The sequence below is a fragment of the Macaca fascicularis genome, chromosome 13 (genome assembly GCF_037993035.2).
Source record: "Macaca fascicularis isolate 582-1 chromosome 13, T2T-MFA8v1.1".
Taxonomy (NCBI): Eukaryota; Metazoa; Chordata; class Mammalia; order Primates; family Cercopithecidae; genus Macaca; species Macaca fascicularis.
This window is the reverse complement of record NC_088387.1, coordinates 1,984,317-2,009,391: the sequence shown is the minus strand read 5'-3', so window position 1 is coordinate 2,009,391 and position 25,075 is coordinate 1,984,317. Positions and strand designations below refer to the sequence as shown.

General features: G+C 51.0%; 1 protein-coding gene across 1 annotated transcript in view; it reads left to right on the top strand.

The window, feature by feature from the left end:
* Positions 1–8,124: 8,124 nt before the first annotated feature.
* The window catches only part of FAM178B (family with sequence similarity 178 member B), a 100,734-nt gene continuing 83,783 nt past the window's right edge, over positions 8,125–25,075 (top strand). The window contains exons 1-5 of the mRNA XM_015433175.4: positions 8,125–8,189; positions 8,405–8,826; positions 9,914–9,975; positions 13,374–13,481; positions 20,155–20,307. Of these exons, the coding sequence (XP_015288661.3) occupies positions 8,126–8,189; positions 8,405–8,826; positions 9,914–9,975; positions 13,374–13,481; positions 20,155–20,307 (809 nt within the window). The 5' untranslated portion in view covers position 8,125. The remainder of the gene's footprint in view (positions 8,190–8,404; positions 8,827–9,913; positions 9,976–13,373; positions 13,482–20,154; positions 20,308–25,075) is intronic.

Below are 25,075 nucleotides of genomic sequence, written 5' to 3'. Positions count from 1 at the left end.
GAGAAAAGGGAACACTTAAACACAGTTGGTGGGAATGTAAATTCGTCAAACCTTTATGTGAAACAGTATGGAGATTTTTCAAAGAACTAAAAATAGAACTACCATTCAACCCACCAATCCCACTACTGAGTGTCTTCCTGAAGGAAGACAAATTGTTATATCAAAATGACACTTGCACTCGTATTTATCACAGCACTAGTCACCATAGCAAAGTTATGGAATCAACCTAAGTGTCCGTCAACAGATGATTGGATAAAGAAAATGTGATATAGGACGGGTGCAGTGACTCACGCCTGTAACTCCAGCACTTTGGAAGGCCAAGGCGGGCAGATTACTTGAGGTCAGGAGTTTGAGACCAGCTTGGCCAACATGATGAAACCCTGTCTCTACTAATAAAGTACAAAAATTGAGGTTGCAGTGAGTTGAGATCGTACCACTGCACTGCAGCCTGGATGACAGAGTGAGACACTGTTTCAGAAAAAAAAAAAAAAAAAATGCCTGGGCATGGTGGCTTACGCCTGTAATCCCAGCACTTTGGGAGGCCGAGGCAGGTGGATCACAAGGTCAGCAGATGGAGATCATCCTCGCCAACATGGTGAAACCCCGCCTCTACTAAAATACAAAAAGTTAGCCAGGTGTGGTGGTGTGTGCCTGTAGTCCCAGCTACTCCAGAGGCTGAGGCAGGGGAATCGCTTGAACCCGGGAGTTGGAGGTTGCAGTGAGCCGAGATCACACCACTGTGCTCTAGCCTGGGCGACAGAGCAAGACTCTGTCTCAAAAAAAAAAAAAAAAAGAAAAGAAAAAAGTGATACATACACCATAGAATACTTACGCAGCCATAAAAAAGAACGAAATCATATCTCTTGCAGCAACAAGAATGAAGCTGGAGGCCAGTAACCTATGTGAAATAAGTCAGAAACAGAAAGTCAAATACCACATATTCTCACAAGTGGGAACTAAACGATGGGTACGCCTGGATATACAGAAGGAAGCCACAGACACTGGGGACTCCAGAAGCGGGGAGGTTGAAAGTGGGGGTGAGGATTGAAAAATTACCTGTTGAGTATAATGTTCACTGTTCAGGTGACGGGCACACTAAAAGCCCAAACCTCAGCAGTATGCAGTATATTCACGTAAGAAACATGCACATGTACCCTCTGGATCTATTTTAAAAAAATGTGTGTGTGATTTTGTGTATGTAAAAGGCAAGGAAGATGATGTTCATAGAAACATTCAAACGTGGTATGGTGCATGTCAATGTACAGTAGGGCCAAACACCTAATTTTCTGAGAATCCATTCTGCGCCAGGCCATGGCTGAGTCATCTCAGATGAGACAACTTCCGTGCACTCAAGGGAGGAGAGAAGAGAACTAAGTCATCAGTGTGGAGCAGACGCACGTGAGGATGAACAGGAGTAGTTGAGAAGTTGTGTCGTTTCTTTTCTGTTAGCAATGACAGGTTTTCTCCTCTGATGGACTTGAAAGTGCTCCCTCTTGCCGGTCCCCCCCGCCCCCACCCCACCCGCCAGTGATGAACTGCTGAACTTGCAAAAACCCTTGCAGAGTGCCCTGGGCTTCGTGATCTTGAGAAGCCGCCAAAACTGGAACAGCAAAAACTGTCAACGCTTGAGTAGAACAAAGGCCGGTATTATGCGTCCTAAACTTAGTGGGCTCTTACATTGTTAGGATGACACAGAAAGCACTTGTGCTCAGAAAAGAAACTGATCTAAAAAGGAGGAAATATTCTCCCTCCTTCCCCCTCCCCCACGGCACGCAGCCTTTGCTGTGTGGCATTGTTCTTGGTGCATCAGCAGTTTCTGCTGCTTCTCCTGTTTTATTCTTACCATCCCTGTGGACGTTGCAACACTAAAACCTTTAGTTGGTAGAGTTTTCTCGTCTTTGGCAAATATTCCAGACTAGTTTGAGATCCCCAAATAAAAGTTTGTTTAAAGAGCAATTTTAGGCCCGGCGCGGTGGCTCACGCCTGTAATCCCAACACTTTGGGAGGCTGAGGCGGGCGGATGATGAGGTCAGGAGATCGAGACCATCCTGGCTAACACGGTGAAACCCCGTCTCTACTAAAAATACGAAAAAATTAGCCGAGCGTGGTGGCGGCGCCTGTAGTCCCAGCTACTCGGGAGGCTGAGGCAGGAGAATGGCGTGAACCCAGGAGGTGGAGCTTGCAGTCAGCCGAGATCGCGCCACTGCACTCCAGCCTGGGCGACAGAGCAAGACTGTCTCAAACAAAAAAACAAAACAAAACAAAAAAAGAGCATTTTTAATTCTTGACCCTCCCTGCCAAAAAAAAAAAAAAAAATCTCCAAAGGCACTGTGGTTCACATTGACTTTTTCTTTTTTTCTTTTTTTTTTGAGACAGAGTCTTGCTCTGTTGCCCAGGCCGGAGTGCCTTGATCTCAGCTTACTGCAACCTCCACCTCCTGGGTTCAAGCAATTATCCTACCTCAGACTCCCGAGTAGCTGGGACTACAGGCTCATGCCACCATTCCTGGCTAATTTTTTTTTTTTTTTTGAGACGGAGTCTGGCTCTGTTACCCAGGCTGGAGTGCAGTGGCCGGATCTCAGCTCACTGCAAGCCCCGCCTCACGGGTTCACGCCATTCTCCTGCCTCAGCCTCCTGAGTAGCTGGGAGTACAGGCGCCCGCCACCTCGCCCGGCTAATTTTTTTTGTATTTTAGTAGAGACGGGGTTTCACCGTGTTAGCCAGGATGGTCTCGATCTCCTGAACTCGTGATCCGCCTGTCTTGGCCTCCCAAAGTGCTGGGATTACAGGCTTGAGCCACCGCGCCCGGCCTAATTTTTGTATTTTTTTTTACTTTTTTTTTTTTTTTTCCGAGACAGAGTCTTGCACTGTTGCCCAGGCTGGAGTGCAGTGGCACGATCTCGACTCACTGCAAGCTCTGCCTCCCGAGTTCACACCATTCTCCTGCCTCAACCTCCTGAGTAACTAGGATTACAGGCACCCACCACCATGCCCGGCTAATTTTTTTGTGCTTTAGTAGAGACGGGGTTTCACTGTGTTAGCCAGGATGGTCTCGATCTCCCGATCTTGTGATCCACCCGCCTCGTTCTCCCAAAGTTTTGGGATTACAGACGTGACACTGTGCCCAGCCTTTTTTTTTTTTTTTTTTTTTGGAGACAGTCTTGCTCTGTCACTCAGGCTGGAGTGTAGTGGCTCTATCTCGGCTCACTGCAACCTCTGCCTCACAGGTTCAAGCAATTCTCCCGAATAGCTGGGACTACAGGCGCCCACCACCACACCCAGCTAATTTTTGTATTTTTAGTGGAGATGGGGTTTCACCATGTTGGCCAGGCTGGTCTCGAACTCCTGACCTCAGGTGATCCACTCGCCTCGGCCTCCCAAAGTGCTGGGATTACACGCATGAGCCATTGTGCCCGGCCCACGTTGAGTTTCTCTAGAAGTTTTTATGTATTTCTTTATTTTAATTTCTTCTTCTTTTTTTGAAAATGAGTCTCCCTCTGTCCTCCAGGCTGGAGTGCAGTAGGTGTGATCTTAGCTCACTGCAGCCTTTGCCTCCCAGGTTCAAGCAGTTCTGCCTCAGCCTCCTGGGTAGCTGGGATTACAGGCACCCATCACCACGCCCGGCTAATTTTTTTAATTTTTAGTAAAGATGGGGTTTCACCATGTTGGCCAGGCTGGTCTTGAACTCCTGACCTCAAGTGATTCGCCTGCCTTGGCTTCCCAAAATACTGGGATTACATGCATGAGCCACACACTCTGCCTAGCCCTGTTTACGCTTTTTGGCTGTTATAAATAATGCTGCTGTGGATATTTGTTTTCAGTTCTCTTGGATATTATACCTAGGAATTTTTATTGTGGTCAGGAGATACTTTCTATGATTTCAATGTTTAAGTTTACTAAGAATTGTTTTGGCCGGGCATGGTGGCTCATGCCTGTAATCCCAGCACTTTGGGAGGCCAATGAGGTCAGGAGATTGAGACCATCCTGGCTAACACAGTGAAACCCTGTCTCTACTAAAAATATAAAAAATTAGCCGGGCATGGTGGTGGGCACCTGTGGTCCCAGCTACTTGGGAGGCTGAGGCAGGAGAATTGCTTGAACCTGGGAGACGGAGGTTGCAGTGAGCTGAGATCGTGCCACTGCACTCCAGCCTGGGCGACAGAGTAACACTGTCTTCCCCCCCGCCGCCAAAAAATAATAGTAATTGTTTTATGGCCTACCGTGTGGTCTGTCCTGAAGATTATTCCATGTGTACTTGGGAAGAATGTGTATTCTGCTGTTGTGGGGTAAAGTTTTCTGTTGGTTTATAGCGGTGTTCAATTCCCCTACTTTCGGCCTTCTGTGTAGTTGTTTTATTATTGAAAGTAGGATATTAGATCGGGCGTGGTGGTTTATGCCTGTAATCCCAGCACTTTGGGAGGCCAAGGCAGGCCTTCTGCACTTGATATTTTTAGACTGTGATTGATGGCAGTTAGCTGAAAGTGGAAAGTGAAATCGATAAGGGGAAACTACGCTACATTTATTGTAACATGTTTTGAAATGTGTAGATGGGAGAGAGAGAGATTTATTAATTGGTACACATATACAGCTTGATAGAATAAATTAGACTTAGTGTTGGGTGACTATAGCTTACAGTAATCTTTTTCTTTTTTTTTTTTTGTTTGAGACGGAGTCTCACTCTGTTGCCCAGGCTGGAGTGCAATGGCCGGAGCTCAGCTCACTGCAAGCTCCGCCTCCCAGGTTTACGCCATTCTCCTGCCTCAGCCTCCCGAGTAGCTGGGACTACAGGCGCCCGCCACCTCGCCCGGCTAGTTTTTTTGTATTTTTTAGTAGAGACGGGATTTCACCGTGTTAGCCAGGATGGTCTCAATCTCCTGACCTCGTGATCTGCCCGTCTCAGCCTCCCGAAGTGCTGGGATTACAGGCTTGAGCCACCGCGCCCGGCTAGTTTACAGTAATTTATGGTATATTTCAAAATAGCTAGAAGAGAATAATTGGAATGTTTCGAGCAAAAAGACAAGCATTTAAGGAGATAGATATCCCAGTTATGCTGATTTGATCTTTACAAATTGTATAAATTATCACATGTACCCCCAATATACCCATATATGCATGTGTTATGCATCAATTAAAACAATTTTTGAAAGAAGTATGCATACATTGTGGAATAGCTAAATCCAACTAATTAACATATGTATTACTTCACATACTAACCATTTTTTTCTGGCCAGTATACTTAAAATCTACTTTCATAGCAATTTTCAAGAATACTATATATTACTGTACAATGTATTTAGTATACATAACTGTACATAGCACATAACTATACATACTATACATGTTATTCTGTCATGTTATACAGTAGAACTCTGGAATTAATTCGCCAATCTGATGGAAATTTTTTGTTCTTTGACTGACATACTGACATCTCTGTTATAGCTTCCTGATGATTGGATCTGTCTTATTTTTTTTTTTTTTTTTTTTTTGGAGACAGAGTCTCACTCTGTCACCCAGGCTAGAGTGCAGTGGCGCTAATCTAGGCTCACTGCAACCTCCGCCTCCCGAGTTCCAGCGATTCTCCTGCCTCAGCCTCCTGAGTAGCTGGGATTACAGGCTTATGCCACCAAGCCCAGCTAATTTTTGTATTTTTAGTAGACATGGTGTTTCATCATGTTGACCAGGCTGGTCTCAAATTCCTGACCTCAAGTGATCCGTCTGCCTTGGTCTCCCAGAGTTCTGGGATTACAGGCGTGAGCCACTGCGCCCGGCCGGTGATTGATTCTTGCGTCAATATATAATATCTTTGTCTCTTGTGCTTTTTGACTTAAAGTTTATCTGTGTGACTTAAAGTCACTTAAGTCTGATATTAGTGTAACTAACCGAGCTCTCTTTTAGTATTGTTTGCATGGAAAATCTTTTTGCATACTTGCATTTTCAACCTATTTTTGTTTTTGGATATGAAGTGAGTCTCTTCTAGATACCATAAGGTAGTTGAATCATGTTTTTTAAATCTATATTGCCAATCTCTGTCTTTTGTTTAGAGAATTTAATCCATTTATATTTAAACCAATTACTGATAAGGAGTGACTTCTGCCATTTTGCTATTTGTTTTCTATATATTTTTCTTTTCCTTCCATTAATGCCGCCTTTTGTGTTTATTTTCTTGTAGTGTATTGTTTTAATTGCCTCCTCGTTTCCTTTTTTTTTTTTTTTTTTTGAGACAGTCTCGCTCTGTCGCCCAGGCTGGAGTGCAGTGGCATGATCTCAGCTCACTGCAACCTCCGCCTCCCAGGTTCATGCCATTCTCCTGCCTCAACCTCCCGAGTAACTGGAACTACAGGCGCCCACCACCATGCCCGGCTAATTTTTTGTATTTTTAGTGGAGACAGGGTTTCACCGTGTTAGCCAGAATGGTCTCAATCTCCTGACCTCGTGATGCGCCCACCTTGGCCTCCCAAAGTGCTGGGATTACAGGTGTGAGCCACCGTGCCTGGCCCCTCTTGTGTATATTTTAAAGTTATTTCCATAGTAATTACCCTGGAGATTATAATTTATATCTTTAATTAATTAATTTTGAGACAGAGTTTCACTCTGTCACCCAGGCTGGAGTACAGTGGCGCGATCTCGGCTCATTGCAACCTCCACCTCCTGGGTTCAAGTGATCCTCCTGCCCCAGCCTCCTGAGGAGCTGGGATTACGGGCGTGTACCACCATGCCTGGCTAATTTTTTTGGTATTTTTAGTAGAGATGGGGTTTTACCATGTGGGCCAGGCTGGTCTTGAACTCCTGACCTCAGGTGACCCACCGTCTTCAGCCTCCCAAAGTGCTGGGATTATAGGCATGAGCCACCACACCCAGCCTCATTATTGTAAAATTTTAATGTTTTAACTATTTATTGACCATATGTCATAGTCATGTTGATTTGAATTTCTTTCACTATTGCATTTGAATCTTGGTATTTGTTTTTTGTAAATTGCTGTTTCCTTTGATCATTAGACACTTTATTAGCCTTTCATCTGTGTTGCAGTTTATCTGAGCCTGGGCCTGATCCAGTGGGAGGTGTCTCTGTGAGTGGCATGGTCCATCTTGACTGGAGACAGGCAGGCAGTTCCTCCTACCAGAGAACGCTTGTTGGGCCAGCCCCAGGGCCTCTTAAATCACTCATTCATTCAGCAGAAATGCACAGATGCCTCCCGTGGGCCAGGTCTGTGCTGGTGCTTGGGAAATGGCAGGAACCAGACATTCCTGTCCCACACCTTGTGAACAGACAGACTTACAGGGTGGCACCAAGTAAGTAAGATGGGTGGGGCGTCATCTCAGAACATAGCTTTTCTGCTGAGCTGTGCTGGTTTGGTTTTGTTTTTGTTTTTGGGTTTTTTGTTTGTTTGTTTGTTTGAGACAGAGTCTTGCTCTGTCGCCAGTCTGGAGTGCAGTGGCACCATCTCGGCTCACTGCAACTTCTACCTCCTGGGTTCAAGCAATTCTCCTGCCTCAGCCTCCCAAGTAGCTGGGACTGAGGCACATGCCGCCATGACTAGCTAATTTTTTTTAATGTATTTTAGTAGAGATGGGGTTTCACTGTATTGCCCAGGCTGGTCTTGACCTCCTGAGCTCAGGCAATCCGCTCGCCTCGGCCTCCCAAAGTGCTAGAATTACAGGCGTGAGCCACCGCGCCCAGTTGCTGGTTTTAATTTTGTATGGGCTTAGAAAAATGTTGATGTTGGCTGAGTGCCATGGTGCGTGTCTGTAGTCCTAGCTACTCAGGAGGCTGAGACAGGAGAATCGCTTGAACCCTAGAGGTGGAGGTTGCAGTAAGCCAAGATCGCGCCACTGCACTCCAGCCTGGGCGACAGAGTGAGACTCTATCTCAAAAAAAAAAAAAAAAAATTGATGTCCTCATATTTGCCTGTCATGTCCCTGAAATGAGAAGTCAGATTGTTCCCTCCATCTCAGCAACTCGACCTTGGTGGGATCAGGAGGGCCAGTCCTCAGGGCAGACCTGGAGAGGGAATCGCTCTTGAGCACAGTGGGCCCAGGCCCTCCTCTGTGGGAAGCACAGGGTTTAGAACCTTTAGCTTTCTTCTGGAGGTTCACCTCACCTGACAGGCACTTCCTTCCAGAACAGATGTCCCACTGCTTGCCAATGGCTGAGCCCCAGGAGACAGTGCTAGCACTTCCTCCGAGAGAAGGTAGGCGCCTCTCACCTGCACAGGTAAATCCCCACTGAGGTTTGGGGGCAAGAGGAAATGGAGAGCCCATGGCAGAAGGATTTCCCTTGCATCCTTCCCGCAGCAACCCCAAGTTGTTCTCTCACCCATTTGCTCCTCTCCTTACCCAGTGTGGCTTGACGTCTGGGACGGTGGCAGGTGGGCAGGGGGACCACAGTATTCTGTCCTGTTTGCAGGGGTGCAGGCAGCCGCCACCATGCCCATCCCCCTGTCCGGCCTGGAGGATGGCTTGTCAGACCATCCCCTGGACCAGGGGCCCCGCTGCCCTGCCCGGCGGCCCTGCAGCCCTGCCTCGGCTCCAGCTCCTACGTCGCCGAAGAAGCCCAAGATGCAGGTGCCCGGGGACACGTTTCCCACCGACTGGAGCCCCCCGCCCGTGGAGTTCCTCAATCCAAGGGTGCTGCAGGCCAGTCAGGAGGCCCTGGCCCAGAGGTGGGTGGGTGTGTCGGGCCCCCAGGGCCTGAGGAGACTGGCCGGTGAGCTGCCCGAGGAGTCGGAGCAGGAACACCTGGACTTGGACCCGAAGAGGGGCCTGGCCTTGCCGGAGAAGCTGTTCTGGAACACGGCAGGCCCGAGCCAGCAGGCTGCAGCCCCAGAGGTGAGCCTGTGTCCACCCTTGGCCTCTCCTCCTTGGCTACCCATCTTTAGCCACCCCTTTACAGTGACCCCAGGCCACCCCCTCCTCAGCCACGCCCCAGCTGCCCTTCCTCAGCCACTTCCCCTTGACCATCCCCCCTCAGCCCTTGGGCCTTCATGGCTGGAAGCGCAGGCCCCCAAGGCCAGGATGCACCTCGCCCTGTGTCTCCACCCGTAACTCCTGCTGACAGATGGCTTCGGGTGGCACCAAATTTGATGCCATTTCATGGGTCCCCTTGAGGCTTTCATGGCTGAGGTTAGGGTGATGGCCCCAGAGCACGGAGGGATCTCAGAGCTGAGCTCTGGGCTTGGTTGTCCGCAGAGACTCAAGCCGACTCTGGTCCAGTGGATGGGGAGTCCTAAATGAAACTTCGGTGATGAACTTCAAATTGGGAGTAAGCTCCTGCTGCTCTGTAGACCGCGGGGCGTTTACAGGCCGTGGATGGAGAACACTTATTCTAAGAATGGGCTTCAGCTGTTTGTCACAGCCTGAGAGAGAGAAGGGAGAGGGGGACAGAGGGAGGGAGAAAAAGAGAGAGAGAGGGAGTGGGGGAGAGGGGGAGAGGGGGAGAGAGGGAGAGGGAGGGAGAGGAGAGGGAGAGGAGGAGAGGGCAATGGGGAGGGGCACAGTGGGGAAGGGGACGGGGAGAGAAGCTCTTTGGCTTTGGTAGGGAATGATGTTAGATCATTGAGATTGAAGAGTATGGTGCAGGATAGAGCCTGGTGCACGATAGGCTGTGTGGTGGGATGTGCTGGCACCTGTGATGCGGTACTGTTTGCTGTCTCTGTGTGAAGTGTCTCTGAAAGCACACGAGGAATGCCCGTCCTGTAGGCACCTGTGGGGAGGGAACAGGTGGCTGGGGGTGGGGCCGGGAGACATTTTACCCTGCGCCTTTATACTTTCTGATTTTTTAATCATGTGAACATAGTATTTTTTCAGAAAAGCAAACAAAATAAATGAAGGGCTTAATAGAGTTTTTTTTTTAATTTTTTTCCCCTCTATCTTTGTCCTTCTCTGTCGTCCTTATTCCCACGTCCTGTTTCTCCAGTTATCCTGGAGGGTCTCAGGAAGCTACTTCAACAACCTGGACTACTTACTGCAGGAGAAGAGGTGAGCACAGGGCGCGGCCTGTCGTGGGATGCTTGTTTCTGCAGGGTTGGCAGCAGTCCCGGGACTCACTGCAGAGTCTGCTCAGAGGGCGGCAGCCTCCCACCCAGACTCAGCCTGACCTGTGTGCTCTGATCAGTAACAGGCACGGGGGACGGTCGCCAGGGCAGGGGGTGACATCACCAAGGCAGAGAGCCCCCAGACTCCTACCACAATCAGAGCCCTCCTTCTGGGTCCCCTCTCCACTTTGGCTCCATTCTGCCCAACTCCTGCCAGTCCTAGGGTGTCTCCTCCCACTCAAGGGTTACGTGAGAGGAAAGTGGAAAAGCAGACCACTTTGTGGCTTAGGGTTACAGCCTGGCTGTGGCTGGAGGGTCATGCTGGGCAGACGGGACTTCCTAACATTTCTGCTGCCACCTTCTTCCCCAGCACGCAGGCATGCTTTGCCCATTTTCCCATCCACTCTGAGTTTCACACTTGCCTTCTCCCCGCATATTAGCTTCTAACTAGCTCTCTCCCTGTCTGCCCTAAGTGGTTTCCAAAGACAGTGCTGAAGGCAGCAGTCACCTCTAATGAGATTGGAAATCCCTAGGGAGGTACAGGTGGCTGGGGACTGACAGGGGTCGTCTTCATGGGGGCACGCTATTTGATGGCACGTGAGCAGGTTATTCACACTTCCTAAGTCTTTGTCCTGTCCTGTTGTTGTGTCGTGTTGTTTTTGTTCAGTGCATGTCTATTGTGTTTGCAGAAGTTAAGTGTGGGTGGGGGCAATGCCACTCGGGAACACCCAGCTCTCCTGGTGGGAGGACTGATGCCCTCTCTTTTGACCCTCCTCAGGGTTCCCAGCCCTGTTGGCAGGGAGCTCCTCATGCACTGGGATGAATTATTATTCAGTCTGTTCCTGCCCCTCTGCCCCGCCATGGAGTCATGTCATCTGCCTCTGCTGTGCAGCCCCTCTGGGCTCCTCCGACCCGGGGACTTGCGTTGTTTAGCTCCTTCACCTCAGTAGATTTTCTCCCATTAGATTGTACGTTAGGGAAGGGACCATGCCTATAGATTTCCACGGTGCCCAGCTTGGTGATGTACATTTAGTAGACGCTTGAAATTATTGGCAGGAAAATGATCAGCTGGGGCCTCCTCGTGACTGCTTGTTGGTGTGCCTGGCATTGGGAGGGTCCTGCTCTGTGCTGGTCAGCTCGGGCTGCTGTAACAGGATGGCACACACTGGGGCTTAAACAACAGTTATTTCTCCCAGTTCTGGTGGCCAGCAGCACAGGATTGAGGTTCTGGTCAGTCGGTGCCTGGTGAGGGCTCTCTCTCTTGCTTCTTTTTTTTTTTTTTTTTTTTTTTTTTTTGAGACGGAGTCTCACTCTGTCGCCCAGGCTGGAGTGCAGTGGCCGGATCTCAGCTCACTGCAAGCTCCGCCTCCCGGGTTCACGCCATTCTCCTGCCTCAGCCTCCCGAGTAGCTGGGACTACAGGCGCCCGCCGCCTCGCCTGGCTAGTTTTTTGTATTTTTTTAGTAGAGATGGGGTTTCACCGTGTTAGCCAGGATGGTCTCAATCTCCTGACCTCGTGATCCGCCCGTCTCGGCCTCCCAAAGTGCTGGGATTACAGGCTTGAGCCACCGCGCCCAGCCTCTTGCTTCTTGCTGTGTCCTCTCACGTGGCAGAGAGAGCACAAGCTCTCCAGTGTCTCTTCTTTTAAGGACGCTAATCCTGTGGGATCAGGGCCCGTCCTATGACCTCATTTTACCTTAATTACTTTCTTACTCCAAATACATCTACACTGGGGAGAGGGCTTCAACATAGGGATTCTGGGAAGACAGACATTTAGTCCACAGCATGCTGTGTGCTGCGCCGCACCAGGCTCTGGGTAGTGGAGCTGACGGCGCAGCCTCTGCTTCCCTGGCAATTTAGCGTAATGATCTCATACTCCCCACACTGTCTCATCGCCACGGAGGAGCCCAGAAGAGTGACACCTAACTTGGAGTCGGAAAAGGCTCCCAGATGTGTCCTTGTCACTGAACCTTGCAGGAAAAGTTTGGTTTGGCAGGAGGGGGATGACTGCACATGTAAAGGTGGGTAAGACAGACTGTGCCGGCCAGGACCCACATTCTCAGTGCAGAGGGGTTGGAGGGGCGAGGCAGGAGATGCAGCCGAAATAAGATGTGCAGGGGGCTGGAGTTTGAGGGGCCTTGTTGAACCCAAGGCTGAGTTGTGGGAGAAACTGAAGCAGGCAGAAATATGTTTTCTCTTGTTTAAGAAAGTGCAGGCTGCATATGGAGAAGGGATGGAAAGGGCAAGAGAGGTACAGTGATGGGGGCTGAGGGGGCCTGGGATGGGGCTCGCAGCCAGGAGGCCCCTGGCAGGAGGGCGATGGGGCTTCTGGTGGGTCTGGTGGCCTGGGTGGTAGACACGGGTCATTGGAGGGGCCCGGTCACATTCAGCTGGAAATCACTCAGTGAGTGGCTGGCTAGCAGGATCTGAGCTCACAACAGGCCTGGGGTGGAGAGAAAATGTTAGAGAACTGAGGACCCATGGGCACAGCCAGGATGGGCACCTGGAGGGGCCAGACAGGGACTGGGGAGGCTCCCAGGGCTCTCTCCACAGCCTGGGCGCGAGGACAAGGAAGGCTGCGTTGGTTTGCAGGGCGGGAGGAGGGTGAGGGTCGGGGCTCTGGCTAGGTAACAGGTGTGTGGGGCCTATTGTGGGAGCCAGTGGAAAGAGGAAGTGAGGCACGCAGGGGCTAGTGGTGGAAAACAGAGCCCCAGGAGCCAGGCGGGAAGGGTAAGGAGAGAAAGGGAAGGAGTCGGAGCAGAGGACTGCCCTAAGTGGCTGCAGTCAGGCCATGCAGGTATCGGGGATGCCGAACAGCCAGGGCACAAGCTCTTTCCTGGTCACGTGGCTGAGGAGCAGCAGGGCTAGCCCTCGGCCTTGGTGTGTTAAAAAACAGAGTGAAGCCGAGTGCTTGCCTGCTGTCCCTTGAGAGGCTGAGGTGGGCAGTCGCTTGAGCCCAGTCATTTGAGGCTGTCGTACGCTTTGGTCATGTCTATGAAAAGCCGTTGCACTCTGGCCTAAGCAACACAGTGATGTCTGGTATCAAAAAAAAAAAAAGGGTGCACAAGTAAAGATGCATTGGGAGTTGTGTGGTGAGAACCGTCTCTTTCTGGCCCGCCTGCTCCTCTCTGCTCATCTGGGGAAAGCACAGTCTATGTAACGCAACCCGTCCCCATTGCCTTAAAAATCTGTGTGAGCGGCTTTGCAGGGAGACCAGCCAGGACGGCGCGGCCCTCTGGCCCCGAGGTCTTGCCGTGTTGGTGGGAATCCCTGCAGCCCAGTGACAGGGCTGCACAATGGGGAACAACACCGACCCCCGACTCTGGCCCTCAACTTCCTGTAGGGAACAGGCCCTGGAGCAGGAGCGCGAGAGGCTGCTTCTGCAGGAGTGTCTCAATCTCAACTCCTTGGATCTTGATGAAGATGAAGTGCCACTCACACCCGAGCACAGGTGAGGGACAGGTGAGGACAGAGGCACCAGCCTCTGAAGGGGAAGGACCAAGGTGCCAGCCCCCCTCTGGTTTTGGACAGAGTTTTGACCAAAATGGTCCAGCAATTTGTGGACTATTTGTGAATTCTAAAGCTACCTTCTTTTCTTAAAGCCACATCCGTTCATTGATTCGAGAAATGCCTCATCACTGTGCATCAGGGTCTCATTTGAGCCTTTGCCACGCAGGGATCATAAAACACAGCTTGCTCTGCCCCGATTATCTGCCCAAATTCATGGAACCAGATCTCTTGGGAAAATAACTACACAAAACCACAGTCTAAATGAAATCTGCTTTCACGGGGAGGTTATGACCATGTGAGATTTTTCATCTTCCCCTGACTGGAGAAGAGAAGGTAGCTCTGAGTGGGCGCCCTGATTTAATTGAGCCATTGGCTGGAGGGAGGGCTGGCTTCATCTCTACCTAGAAGCATCAGAGATGCCCAGGACCACAACCGAATCCGTCTTCAGGGCACGCTGTTCTCCATCTGTCTTGGTCTGTTGGGGCTGCTAGAACAAAGGCCAATAGACTGGTGGCTTCTGAGCAGCTGAAGTCTGTTTCCCACAGTTGTGGAGGCTGGAGGTCCGAGACCCGGGAGCCAGCAGGGTCAGGCCTGGTGACAGCGCTCTTCCAGGTTGCAGACTGCCTAAGTCTCTGTCCTCACGTGACAGAAAGAGGCAAGAGAGCTCTCTGGGGCCCTTTCGTAAGGGTGCCGATCCCATTCATGCGGGCTCCACCCTCGTGCCTCATCACCTCCCAAAGGCCCCACCTCCTAATACCTTCACCCTGGGGGTGAGGATTCAACACATGTATTTTGGGGAGACACAAACATAAAGCTTGTAACGCCATCCATTCACCCCCTTGTCCATCTGTTCATCCATTCACCCCGCCGACATTTACTGAGTGCCAACCATGTGCCAGGCTCTGCTGTAGCTTCGGGATGTGGCGGGAACAAAACCAGACGGATCTCTGCCTTCCCACTGCTTGAGCTTTTCCTTCCGGAGACAAGCAGTGAGTGAGATCAGTGAAGCTGTGCCACAAGGCTCCTGAGAGAGGCTAACGCTGGGGGCATAAGGAGTGCTGGGAAGGGTGCGGGCTCTGATGATTTAGGCTCTGATGATGAAGGATGTGGGCTCTGATGATGAACGGATGTGGGCTCTGGGAAGGGTGTGGGCTGTGATGAGAGCTCAGGGAAGGCCTTGTGAGCAGGTGTTTTAAGTAGCACCTCGAGGAGGTGAGAGCCAGTTCCAGGGACCCTGCCGTGGGAGCGCACCTGGTGTGTGGGAGCCTGGAGGAGGGGGCTGGTGGGGGATAGGAGGTGAGGGGAGACCAAGGTTAGGCACTGGCTCTTGGAGCCTTTCCTCTGAGTTAATCGGACACGTGTCTGCACAGGACCCTCTGGCTGCTGTGTTGAGGATAGACCAGTTAGGTGTGGAGGCCAGGGCAGAAGAGAGGGATCAGGAGCAGAGGAGGCCTTGGCGGGAATCCAAAAGTAATGATGGTGCTTGAGGATGGGGTAGACGCCGAAGAGTGGGCAAATTCTGGGTGTATTTTTAGGGTAGAAATGACAAGATTTGCTGACAAATGGTTGGAAGGTATAGGAGAAAGGAATCAAAAGGGACCCCGGCAGCTTGGGTCTGAGCAACTGGAAGATTGGAGTTATCTTTAGATAAATAGGGGAGGCTGCGCACGGTGGCTCATGTCTATAATTGCAACACTTTGGGAGGCCGAGGCAGGAGGATTGCTTGGGCCCAGGAGTTTAAGCCCCAGCAACATAGGAAGATCTCGTCTTTCCTAAAACGTTTTTTTTTAAATTACCCAGATGTGGTGGCACATGCCTGTAGTTCCAGCTACTAGAGAGGCTGAGATAGGAGGATCACTTGAGCCTGGGAGGTTGAGGCTGCAGTAAGCTATGATCGCACCACTGCACCCCAGCCTGAGTGACACAGCAAGACCTTATCTCTTAAAAAAAAAAAAAAAAAGGCCGGGCGCGGTGGCTCACGCCTGTAATCCCAGCACTTTGGGAGGCCGAGGTGGATGGATCACAAGGTCAGGAGATCAAGACCATCCTGGCTAACACAGTGAAACCCCATCTCTACTAAAAATACAAAAAATTAGCCGGATGCGGTGGCGGGTGCCTGTGGTCCCAGCTACTCGGGAGGCTGAGGCAGGAGAATGGCGTGAACCCGGGAGGCAGAGCTTGCAGTGAGCTGAGATCGCGCCACTGCATTCCAGCCTGGGCGAGAGCGAGACTCCGTCTCAAAAAAAAAAAAAAAAAATGGGGGGAGACTGAGTGCCCTACACGCTGCAGGTGGGATGGGCTTGGAATCAGGGGTTCATTTGGGGCATCCTGGGGTGAGATCAGGGAGCTACTTGGAGACCCAAGCTTGGGAGTCACTGTGTACGGGTGACATTTAAAGCCACAAAACCGGGGCCGAGCACAGTGACTCTCGTCTTACAATCCCAGCCCTTTGGGAGGCTGAAACAGGTGGATCACTTGAGTCCAGGAGTTTGAGACCAGCCTGGCCAACATGGTGAAACCCTGAACCCTGTCTCTACTAAAAATACAAAAATTAACTGGGCGTGGTGGCGCGTGCCTGTAATCCCAGCTACTAGGGAGGCTGAGGCATGAGAATTACTTGAACCCAAGAGGCAGAGGTTGCAGTGAGCCGAGATCACACCACTGCACTCCAGCCTGGGCAACAGAGCAAGACTCCATCTCGAAAAAAAAAAAAAAATTATCAGAAAAACAAAACAAAACAGCAATATTTTTAGTAGAGACAAGGTTTTGCCATGTTGGCCAGGCTGGTCCTGAACACCTGGGTTCCCGGGCTCAAGTGATCTGCCTGCCTTGGCCTCCCCAAGTGCCGGGATTACAGGCGTGAGCCACCATGCCCAGCCTGATAATCATCTCTTAACTAAATCAAGGATCAGCAAACTTTGTGAAAAGTTTGTAAATAGCAAATATTTTAGGCCTTGAGGACAAGGCGGTCTGTGTCAACTCTGCTGCTGCGGCAGGAGGCTCCTGCAGACGCTGGGTGAATGAATGCGCATGGCTGTGCTGCAGTGGGCCCTTATTGCAGAAACAGGCCCCACGCAGGACTCGGCCTACACGGTGTACTTTGCCTGGCCCAAGTTAGAAGGACCCCTGCCTCCTGACTGGTGCCAGTTTTTACAGTGAAAGTTTGGGAATGTGTTGCGATTTGAGCAGCCGTCCCAGATGGACAAAGAGAGCTCCTCGCACACTGCCCAGAGGTCCAGGGAAAGGCAGCCGGCCATGGAGTCCCACATGGACTCCCACAAGGCAGGTGCTGCTTCCTGTCTGATGTTGCAGGAAGCATGTGGATGGACATGGTGGGGCATGAAGCCTGAATTTAATTAGTGTGTTTAGGGCCAAAGGCCTTCTTCGGCAAGAGCACTTTGGCAGCATTATATTTGATGAAAGCAACTTTCTCTCTGAGCTGAGGTGCATGGAATTGGTTTCCAGGTTCTCCAGTCACTAGCTGCATAACCATGGAATCAAACCTTTTGAAACCTAAATCTCTGCAGCAAGAGTAATTCTTCCAGCTCTGTATCTTCCTGCCGAGTACCTCCAGCATTCCGAAGTCATGGCTTGGATGTTTTGAAACTGCTCAGAGGGCCGGGCGCGGTGGCTCAAGCCTGTAATCCCAGCACTTCGGGAGGCCGAGGCGGGCGGATCACAAGGTCAGGAGATCGAGACCACAGTGAAACCCCGTCTCTACTAAAAATACAAAAAATTAGCCGGGCGCGGTGGCGGGCGCCTGTAGTCCTAGCTACTCAGGAGGCTGAGGCAGGAGAATGGCGTGAACCCAGGAGGCGGAGCTTGCAGTGAGCCGAGATCGCGCCACTGCACTCCAGCCTGGGCAACAGCGTGAGACTCCGTCTCAAAAAAAAAAAAAAAAAAAAAAAAAAGAAACTGCTCAGAGGAAGGGAGTTATGTGTGCAACCAGCTTAACGCAGAAGGTAGTCCTGGCTTGGAAAACGCTGGTAATGCGCTGGGCGCGTGACGTTTTCCAGTGCTGCTTTGAGAAAGCCTCTTTGACAACAGCCCCTTTGAGGTGGTGGTTTTGATGTGGGATCATTTGGATGGGACTGTTCGGCTTTACAAAAGTCATTCACCAGTGTACAAAGCCAGCAGCCTCTTCCATCCCTGAATAGGGCCAGGGAAGGGGGTGCAGGTCAGGAAGGGGTGCTCAGGGTGGGGGCTGACCACCGCCTGCCAGACAAGGCGTCATCTAATTGCCACAAGTGCCCGTCACAGAAAGGACCCCTGACAGTCGCGAGCGAGCATCTGTGCATGCTCTCACAATTCGGCTTGCATCTTGAATGGGTGACATCCTCAATTCTCCATTTCTTAAAGTTAAAAGACCTTGTGTGTGTGCTGAGCCTGGGGCAGAGGCAGATACTTAAACCACAACATCATCCTTTATTCTCAGCTCTAGGCTGCACAGGAAATCCCCAATTAGATGTGTAAGAGTCGCCTCAGGACTCCTAATAATGCACATACATTACAGCCAGCATCACAGAAGTCCCTTTAAAAGATGGTTTTAGGGACAGGGCTAGGACCCCTTTATAGATTAGCCTGGTTCTTACAGGCTTTTTTTCTTTTTCTTTTTCTTTTCCTTGTCTTAGACAGAGTCTCCAGCCAGGGCTGGAGTGCCGTGGCACGGTCTCGGCTCACTGTAGCCTCCACCTCCCAGGTTCAAGCAATTCTCCTGCCTCAGCCTCCCTTTTTTTTTTTCCTCTTTGAGACAGAGTCTTGCTCTGTCACCCAGGCAGGAGTGCAGTGGCACAATCTCGGCTTTCTGCAACCTCCGCCTCCCAGGTTCACGCAATTCTCCTGCCTCAGCCTCCCGAGTAGCTGGGATTACAGGTGCCGGCTACCATGCCCGGTTAATTTTTGTATTTTTAATAGAGATGGGGTTTCACCATGTTGGCCAGGCTGGTCTCGAACTCCTGACCTCAGGTGATCCTCCCGCCTCGGCCTCTCATAGTGCTGAGCCACTGCACCTGGCCTAGGCTTTTAATCATTTGTTCATTTTTTCAGACTAAAAAACAAGCAATAGATACAAAACTCTTAATGGCAAAGACATGAACCAAAGAAGAACTTGTTTTACCGTTTATGTGGTGGTTTGGTGAGATGCTTTCAGAAGCCTGCCAGGGTCAGAGTCCTCCCGGGTCTGCTGCATCATTCCCGTTTGTTGTGCCATTTCATTCTCAGGAGCACCCTGTGACGTGTATCAGGGCCTTACTTTGGGTCACTTAGCCAGAAAGTGAAACAGGTTCCATGTGCTAGGCTGGTGGGCCGAAGGCGACGCCACGCCACACCCAGTGCCAGCTGCTCATGTCCAGATCCTAAGGGGGCCTCTGGGCTGTTCCGCCCCTGGGTTTGCTGTCTCAAACAGTGGGCCTGGCTGGGGACCAGGGAATGGGCCATCTCTTGATGAGAGGAAGAGAGGCAGTGTCTAGAGCTTGTTGTATTTTATTGTTCCTGTTGTTAAATGTGTGTTATATTGCTGTAAAATCGCGCAGAACACACTTACATGAAGTAAAGAAGAAGTTGCCTTCTCTTCCTCTCCCCTCCCTCTGATTCTGCTCCCTGGGGTGACCCTCAGTCGTAGTGGGATATGTCATATGCTGGGGGTGGGCATTGCACGTGTCTGCGCACGTCCGTGTCCATGCATGTGTGTAGGCTTGTGTGTGTGTGCACAGACACACACACACACACAGCCTCTGCTGCTGTTTTCACCCATGAACTTACTGGGCTCAGCCACATTGCCGATCCTTCTTTATGTAGATTTAGCTCATTCTTGGGAAACATCTTCCCTGCCTCCCTTTTCCCCATCCGCATTTCAATGGGTTGTTAAGTCCTGACAGTTTTCACCTCTCTCTGATACTGTTGCAATGTATCCCTTCTCCTCATTCTTTCTCTGTCCATGGGGCCAGCTTCCCTCCACTAAATCAGACTCTCTGTGCCGGGCCAGGCTGGTCCCGGGATCTGCATTGCAGCAGCTGCCTGGGTGGTTCTCAGAGCCCTGGAGATTGAGGACTGCCGGCCCTGAGGGAGAATCTGGGCTCCTTCATATGGGCTCGAGACCCTCCTGCTTCCGCCCACACCCATGCCGCCTGCTTGCCAGCCTTCCTGCCCCTCCCAGGACGCCCTCCCTGACCGTGGCCGCACCCAGCGCTCCTCTCCTGGGCCCTTATGGAGCCGCCCTGTAGGCCTCTCTGTCCACTCACCAGACGGGATTGCCGTGGGTTGTTCATGCCCTTCCTGGGTGGTCCATTCCCGACTCACCTTCCGTACCTGGCATTGTCGACATGCCGCGAGTGAAAAGTCTGACCTGACAGAGCCAGTGGGTGGGGTTGGGTCTTCTGGCTCCGGGACTGGTGCCCTGAGCCAGGGATGGGCCTTACTGATGGGAGAGCGAAGGGCTCCTGCGTGCCCGGGTGGGCTCTTCTTCCATCAGCAGGTGGCGCTGTCCCCCTGGTCTGCCGTAAGGACTGCGAGGGAGGGAGCCCCGGGCCCCCTCTGTCCTTCCCTGGGCCGATGGCCGTGCCTCAGGCCAAGGTGCATCTGCTGATACCCGGCCCTCCTGTCCCTTCCCTTGCCAGGATGCTGGTGGAAAAGTACTCAGTGTCCCTGCAGACCATCCCGCCGGTCCATCCAGGTGAGACTGTGTTTCTGCCCAGGCGTCACTCCCTGCCCTGCATCCTGGACTCCTCACACCTGAAGCCACGCAGCCACCTGGAAGGGCTGTTCCTCAGGTAAGTGTGGGGAGGAGGGGTGAGGGGGTGGCGCAGCCTGTCCAGGACCCCCCCCTCCTGGAGTCCAGGGATAAGGGCCACCTGAAAGGGGGAAATTTGAAGAGGTGATCAGACCAATTTGAATGTGTCAGTTTTTAGAGAGATAGGTGATGTTGTCTACTTACAGTATGTCATTTACTAATTTTGTTGCACATAATTGAAACATTCCCACATTGTAGCAAGTAGCCAGTTGTTCCTTTACAGGTTCATGTTGCTTTTTTCTCCCCTATGCCCCAGTGTGGCAGGACAGCAGACTCAGCATGCGTGTCTTGGGGCTGGGTCTCTGTCAGCACTGGCTCCTTCCCGGGCCATCCAGGGCATGTAATGGGCCTTTCCACCTACTTGTTGGATGGACTTCAGTGTGTGATGCTGACACTGAAAAGCCTGTCCCCAGCCACAGGCACACACTAACAATACAACAGCTGTCTTATTCTCTGTGGGAGTAAATTCATGATCATTATCACATAACCATTGACTATATTGCTTTTTGAGAGAATTTTTTTTTTTTTTTTTTTTTTTTTTTTTGAGATGGAGTCTCACGCTGTTGCCCAGGATGGAGTGCAGTGGCGCGATCTCGGCTCACTGCAAGCTCCGCCTCCTGGGTTCACGCCATTCTCCTGCCTCAGCCTCCTGAGTAGCTAGGACTACAGGCGCCCGCCACCGCGCCCGGCTAATTTTTTGTATTTTTTAGTAGAGACGGGGTTTCACTGTGGTCTCGATCTCCTGACCTTGTGATCCGCCCGCCTCGGCCTCCCAAAGTGCTGGGATTACAGGCTTGAGCCACCGCGCCTGGCCTTTGAGAGAATTTTTAAAAGATTTACCACAACCATATCCAACACTTGGAATTAGGAGCTAATATATCCAAGAAGAAGAGGAAGGAAAGCCCGCAGGGTTCAGTGCAGCGGCGTCTGCTGGGTGCTCACACAGGCTGATGCCCTGCGGGGCTGGAGGCCAGGGCCGTGGAGAAGGGGCTGTCCTCGCCCACCCAGTGAGGAGCAGAGGTGGAGCTGCTTCTGTGGTCTCTTCAGCCACCTTAGGACTTGAACGCCAGAGTCTTGCTCTCTTTTCCAGTTTTACAGGGCTTATGTTTATTTCATGAATTCCAAGTCCATCTTATTGTATGATACAAGGTTACTTTTAACATTTTCATATGCTTTCTTTAGAAGTTTTTATCGTAGGAAGTTAACAAGTACATATCAAAGTATAGAGAACCATGTAACATTCCTCCACACTCCCATCACTCACTTTCAACAAGGATCAACTCAAAGCCAGTCTTGTTTCCTCTCACCATCTGCCCACAACGCCATTACCTCAGGATTATTATTATTATTTTTTGAAATGGAGTCTCGCTCTGTTGCCCAAGGTGGAGTGCAGTGGCACGATCTGGTTCACTGCAACCTCCGCCTCCCGAGTTCAAGCACTCCTCATGCCTCAGCCTCCTGAGTAGCTGGGATTACAGGTGCCTGCCACTACGCCCGGCTAATTTTTGTACTTTCAGTAGAGACGGGGTTTTACCATGTTGGTCAGGCTGATCTCGAACTCCTGACCTTGTGATCCGCCCACCTCGGCCTCCCAAAGTGCTGGGATTACAGGCATGAGCCACCGTGCCCGGCCACCTCAGGATTACTTTTTTTGTTTGTTTGAGACAGGGTCTCGCTTGTCACCCAGGCTGGAGTGCAGTGGTGTAATCTCGGCTCACTGCAAGCTCTGCCTACCGGGTTCACGCCATTCTCCTGTCTCAGCCTCCCGAGTAGCTGGGACTACAGGTTCCCACCACCACGCCCGGCTAATTTTTTGTATTTTTATAGAGATGGGGTTTCACCGTGTTAGCCAGGATGGTCTCGATCTCCTGACCTCATGACCCGCCCACCTCGGCCTCCCAAAGTGCTGGGATTACAGGTGTGAGCCACCACGCCCAGCCCACCTCAGGATTACTTTTAAGCAAATCCTCAGACACAGAAAATTTAATCTACAACTACTTCAGTTTGTGTCTCTAAAACATAAGACTCTATTTTTAGACATAACTTCGATATTACTATCATACCTGAAGAAATAGTAATTTCTTAATAGTGCTAGTATCAGTTAGTGCTCAGATTTCAATTTTCTTTTCTTTTCTTTTTTTTTTTTTTAGTATTTTGAGATGGAGTCTCACTCTCGCTCAGGCTAGAGTGCAGTGGCGCCTTCTCGGCTCACTGCAATCTCCGCCTCCCTGACTGAAGCGATCCGCCCACCTCAGCCTGCTGAGTGGCTGGGATTACAGATGTGTGCCACCGCTCTAGGCTAATTTTTGTATTTTTTGTAGAGATGGGAGTCTTGCCATGTTGCCCGGGCTGGTCTCGAACTCTGGGGCTCAAGTGATTCTCCTGCCTCAGCCTCCCAAAGTGCTGGGATTACAGACGTGAACCATTGCACCTGGCGTTCAATTTTCTTTAGATATTTTTTATAGATTCTTCAAATCAGAATCTGAACAACGTCCAAACATTGCAATTAGATAAAATGTTAATAATGAAATAATACTTTATTACATTGATGCCCTAACGTATTTAACCATTTTTCTCATTTTTTGAACATAGAAGTTTTTTCCAACTTTATTATAAATCATACGGTGGGGAATATTGGGGAGTATTTGTTTGGAGGTCTAAAGTGTGTTCATAGCTGCAGTGTGAGGTCATTGGGTCTGATTGTAAGAACGTGAGGGCTCACGTCACCACGTTGGAAAGGGCAGTGTGAGGTCATTGGGTCTGATTGTAAGAACGTGAGGGCTCACGTCACCATGTTGGAAAGGTATTTAATAGAGAGATATATGGTGAAAAGAAAAGAAGAAAAGAGCTGAAGAAAGGAGAGAGCCAGAGAATGTCTGGGCGGGAACCGAGGTGGCCAGCGGAGAAAGGAAGGCATCTTCCTGGGCTGCTTCAGTGTGTGCCGACAGCAGGTTTTCCGTTCTAGAGTGGATGGCAGGCAGGAAGTGCTGGATAGATGAGATGGCCCATGGAGCGGTGACCTGGGATCAGAGCAGGCCTGCCAAATGGGGCCAGGTGGCTGCCCAGCTTCCCTGGAGTGAGGGCTCAGACCCTCCTCCCTGAGATATGCTAATGGGGCTCGGTAGAGAGGGTGCTGCCGGCACCTGAGATCTGCAGCCTTAGAAACTGGCTTTGGGCTTTCTCGAGGGAATGGCTGCTGTGTGGCTCTGACTCAGTCCTGGGACCTCTGCCGGGCAGTGGCGAGGCCACTTCCTGGAGGTCGCCATTTAGCCCTGGGTCATCTTTCATTTCCTGCCTGTGCCAAGGACTTCAAGGCCAGACTGACTAGTGGGAAAACACTAATCAGTCGTTCAATAATGTTACTATATTCAGCCAGAAATGTGGCCGTGGTGGTGGGTGACGAGGGGATCTCTTAAGCAGTCAGCTGGGCACGGTGGCTCATGCCTGTAATCCCAGCACTTTGGGAGGATCGGTTGAGCTCAGGCGTTCTAGACCGGCCTGGCCAACATGGGGAAGCCCCATCTCTACCCCAAAAAACGCAAAAAATATTAGCACGCCTGTGGTCCCAGCTACTTGGCCGGCTGAGGAGAGCCTAGGGAGGTTGAGGCTGCAGTGAGCCGTGATCATGCCAGTGCACTCCAGCCTGGGCAACAGAGTGAGACCTTGTCTCAAAAATTAATGATAATAAATAAAAAGCCGTCAGTCCAATTCCATACGCGCAGTTGCCGCTGTGGTCTGTGGCCATGCCGCCGTGAACATGCTGAACGTTCTCTCATCTCAGAGGCTGGGCAGGGCCTGGCCTGGTTAGTACTTGCTGGGAGAAAGTTCATGCTGTGTGAGCTGACAGCTAGGTTTTCGTTTTCCTCGTTATACCATCCGTATATTCCTAACTTTCTACAATGAACGTACATCATTTTTATCATTAGAAGGGGGGAATGTCAATGCCATTTTTTTTTAAATAAGCTCTTTTTTTTTTTTTTTTTTTTTTAAGACAGAGTCTTGCTCTGTCGCCCAGGCTGGAGTGCAGTGGCCGGATCTCAGCTTACTGCAACCTCCGCCTCCCGGGTTTACGCCATTCTCCTGCCTCAGCCTCCCGAGTAGCTGGGACTACAGGCACCCGCCACCTCGCCCGGCTAGTTTTTTGTATTTTTTAGTAGAGACGGGGTTTCACCATGTTAGCCAGGATGGTCTCGATCTCCTGACCTTGTGATCTGCCCATCTCGGCCTCCCAAAGTGCTGGGGATTATAGGCCTGAGCCACCACACCTGGCCAAAAAATCAGCTCTTGAAATAGATTCACGGCCAGGCGCGGTGGCTCAAGCCTGTAATCCCAGCACTTTGGGAGGCCGAGATGGGCGGATCACGAGGTCGGGAGATCGAGACCATCCTGGCTAATACGGTGAAACCCCGTCTCTACTAAAAAAATACAAACTAGCCGGGCGAGGTGGTGGGCACCTGTAGTCCCAGCTACTCGGGAGGCTGAGGCAGGAGAATGGCGTGAACCCGGGAGGCGGAGCTTGCAGTGAGCTGAGATCCGGCCACTGCACTCCAGCCTGGGCGACAGAGCGAGACTCCGTCTCAAAAAAAAAAAAAAAAGAAATAAATTCACTTCTCCTTACCTTTCCGTGAAAGGGGGAAAATACCTTTCTTCCCTCTGAACAAAGTAGGCAATAGCGCAAATTAAGCAGTTTGTTTCAGATTGCATGGGTGGGCTTGGCCTCTGCGTCCCAGCAGCTGTCCTGTTGCATC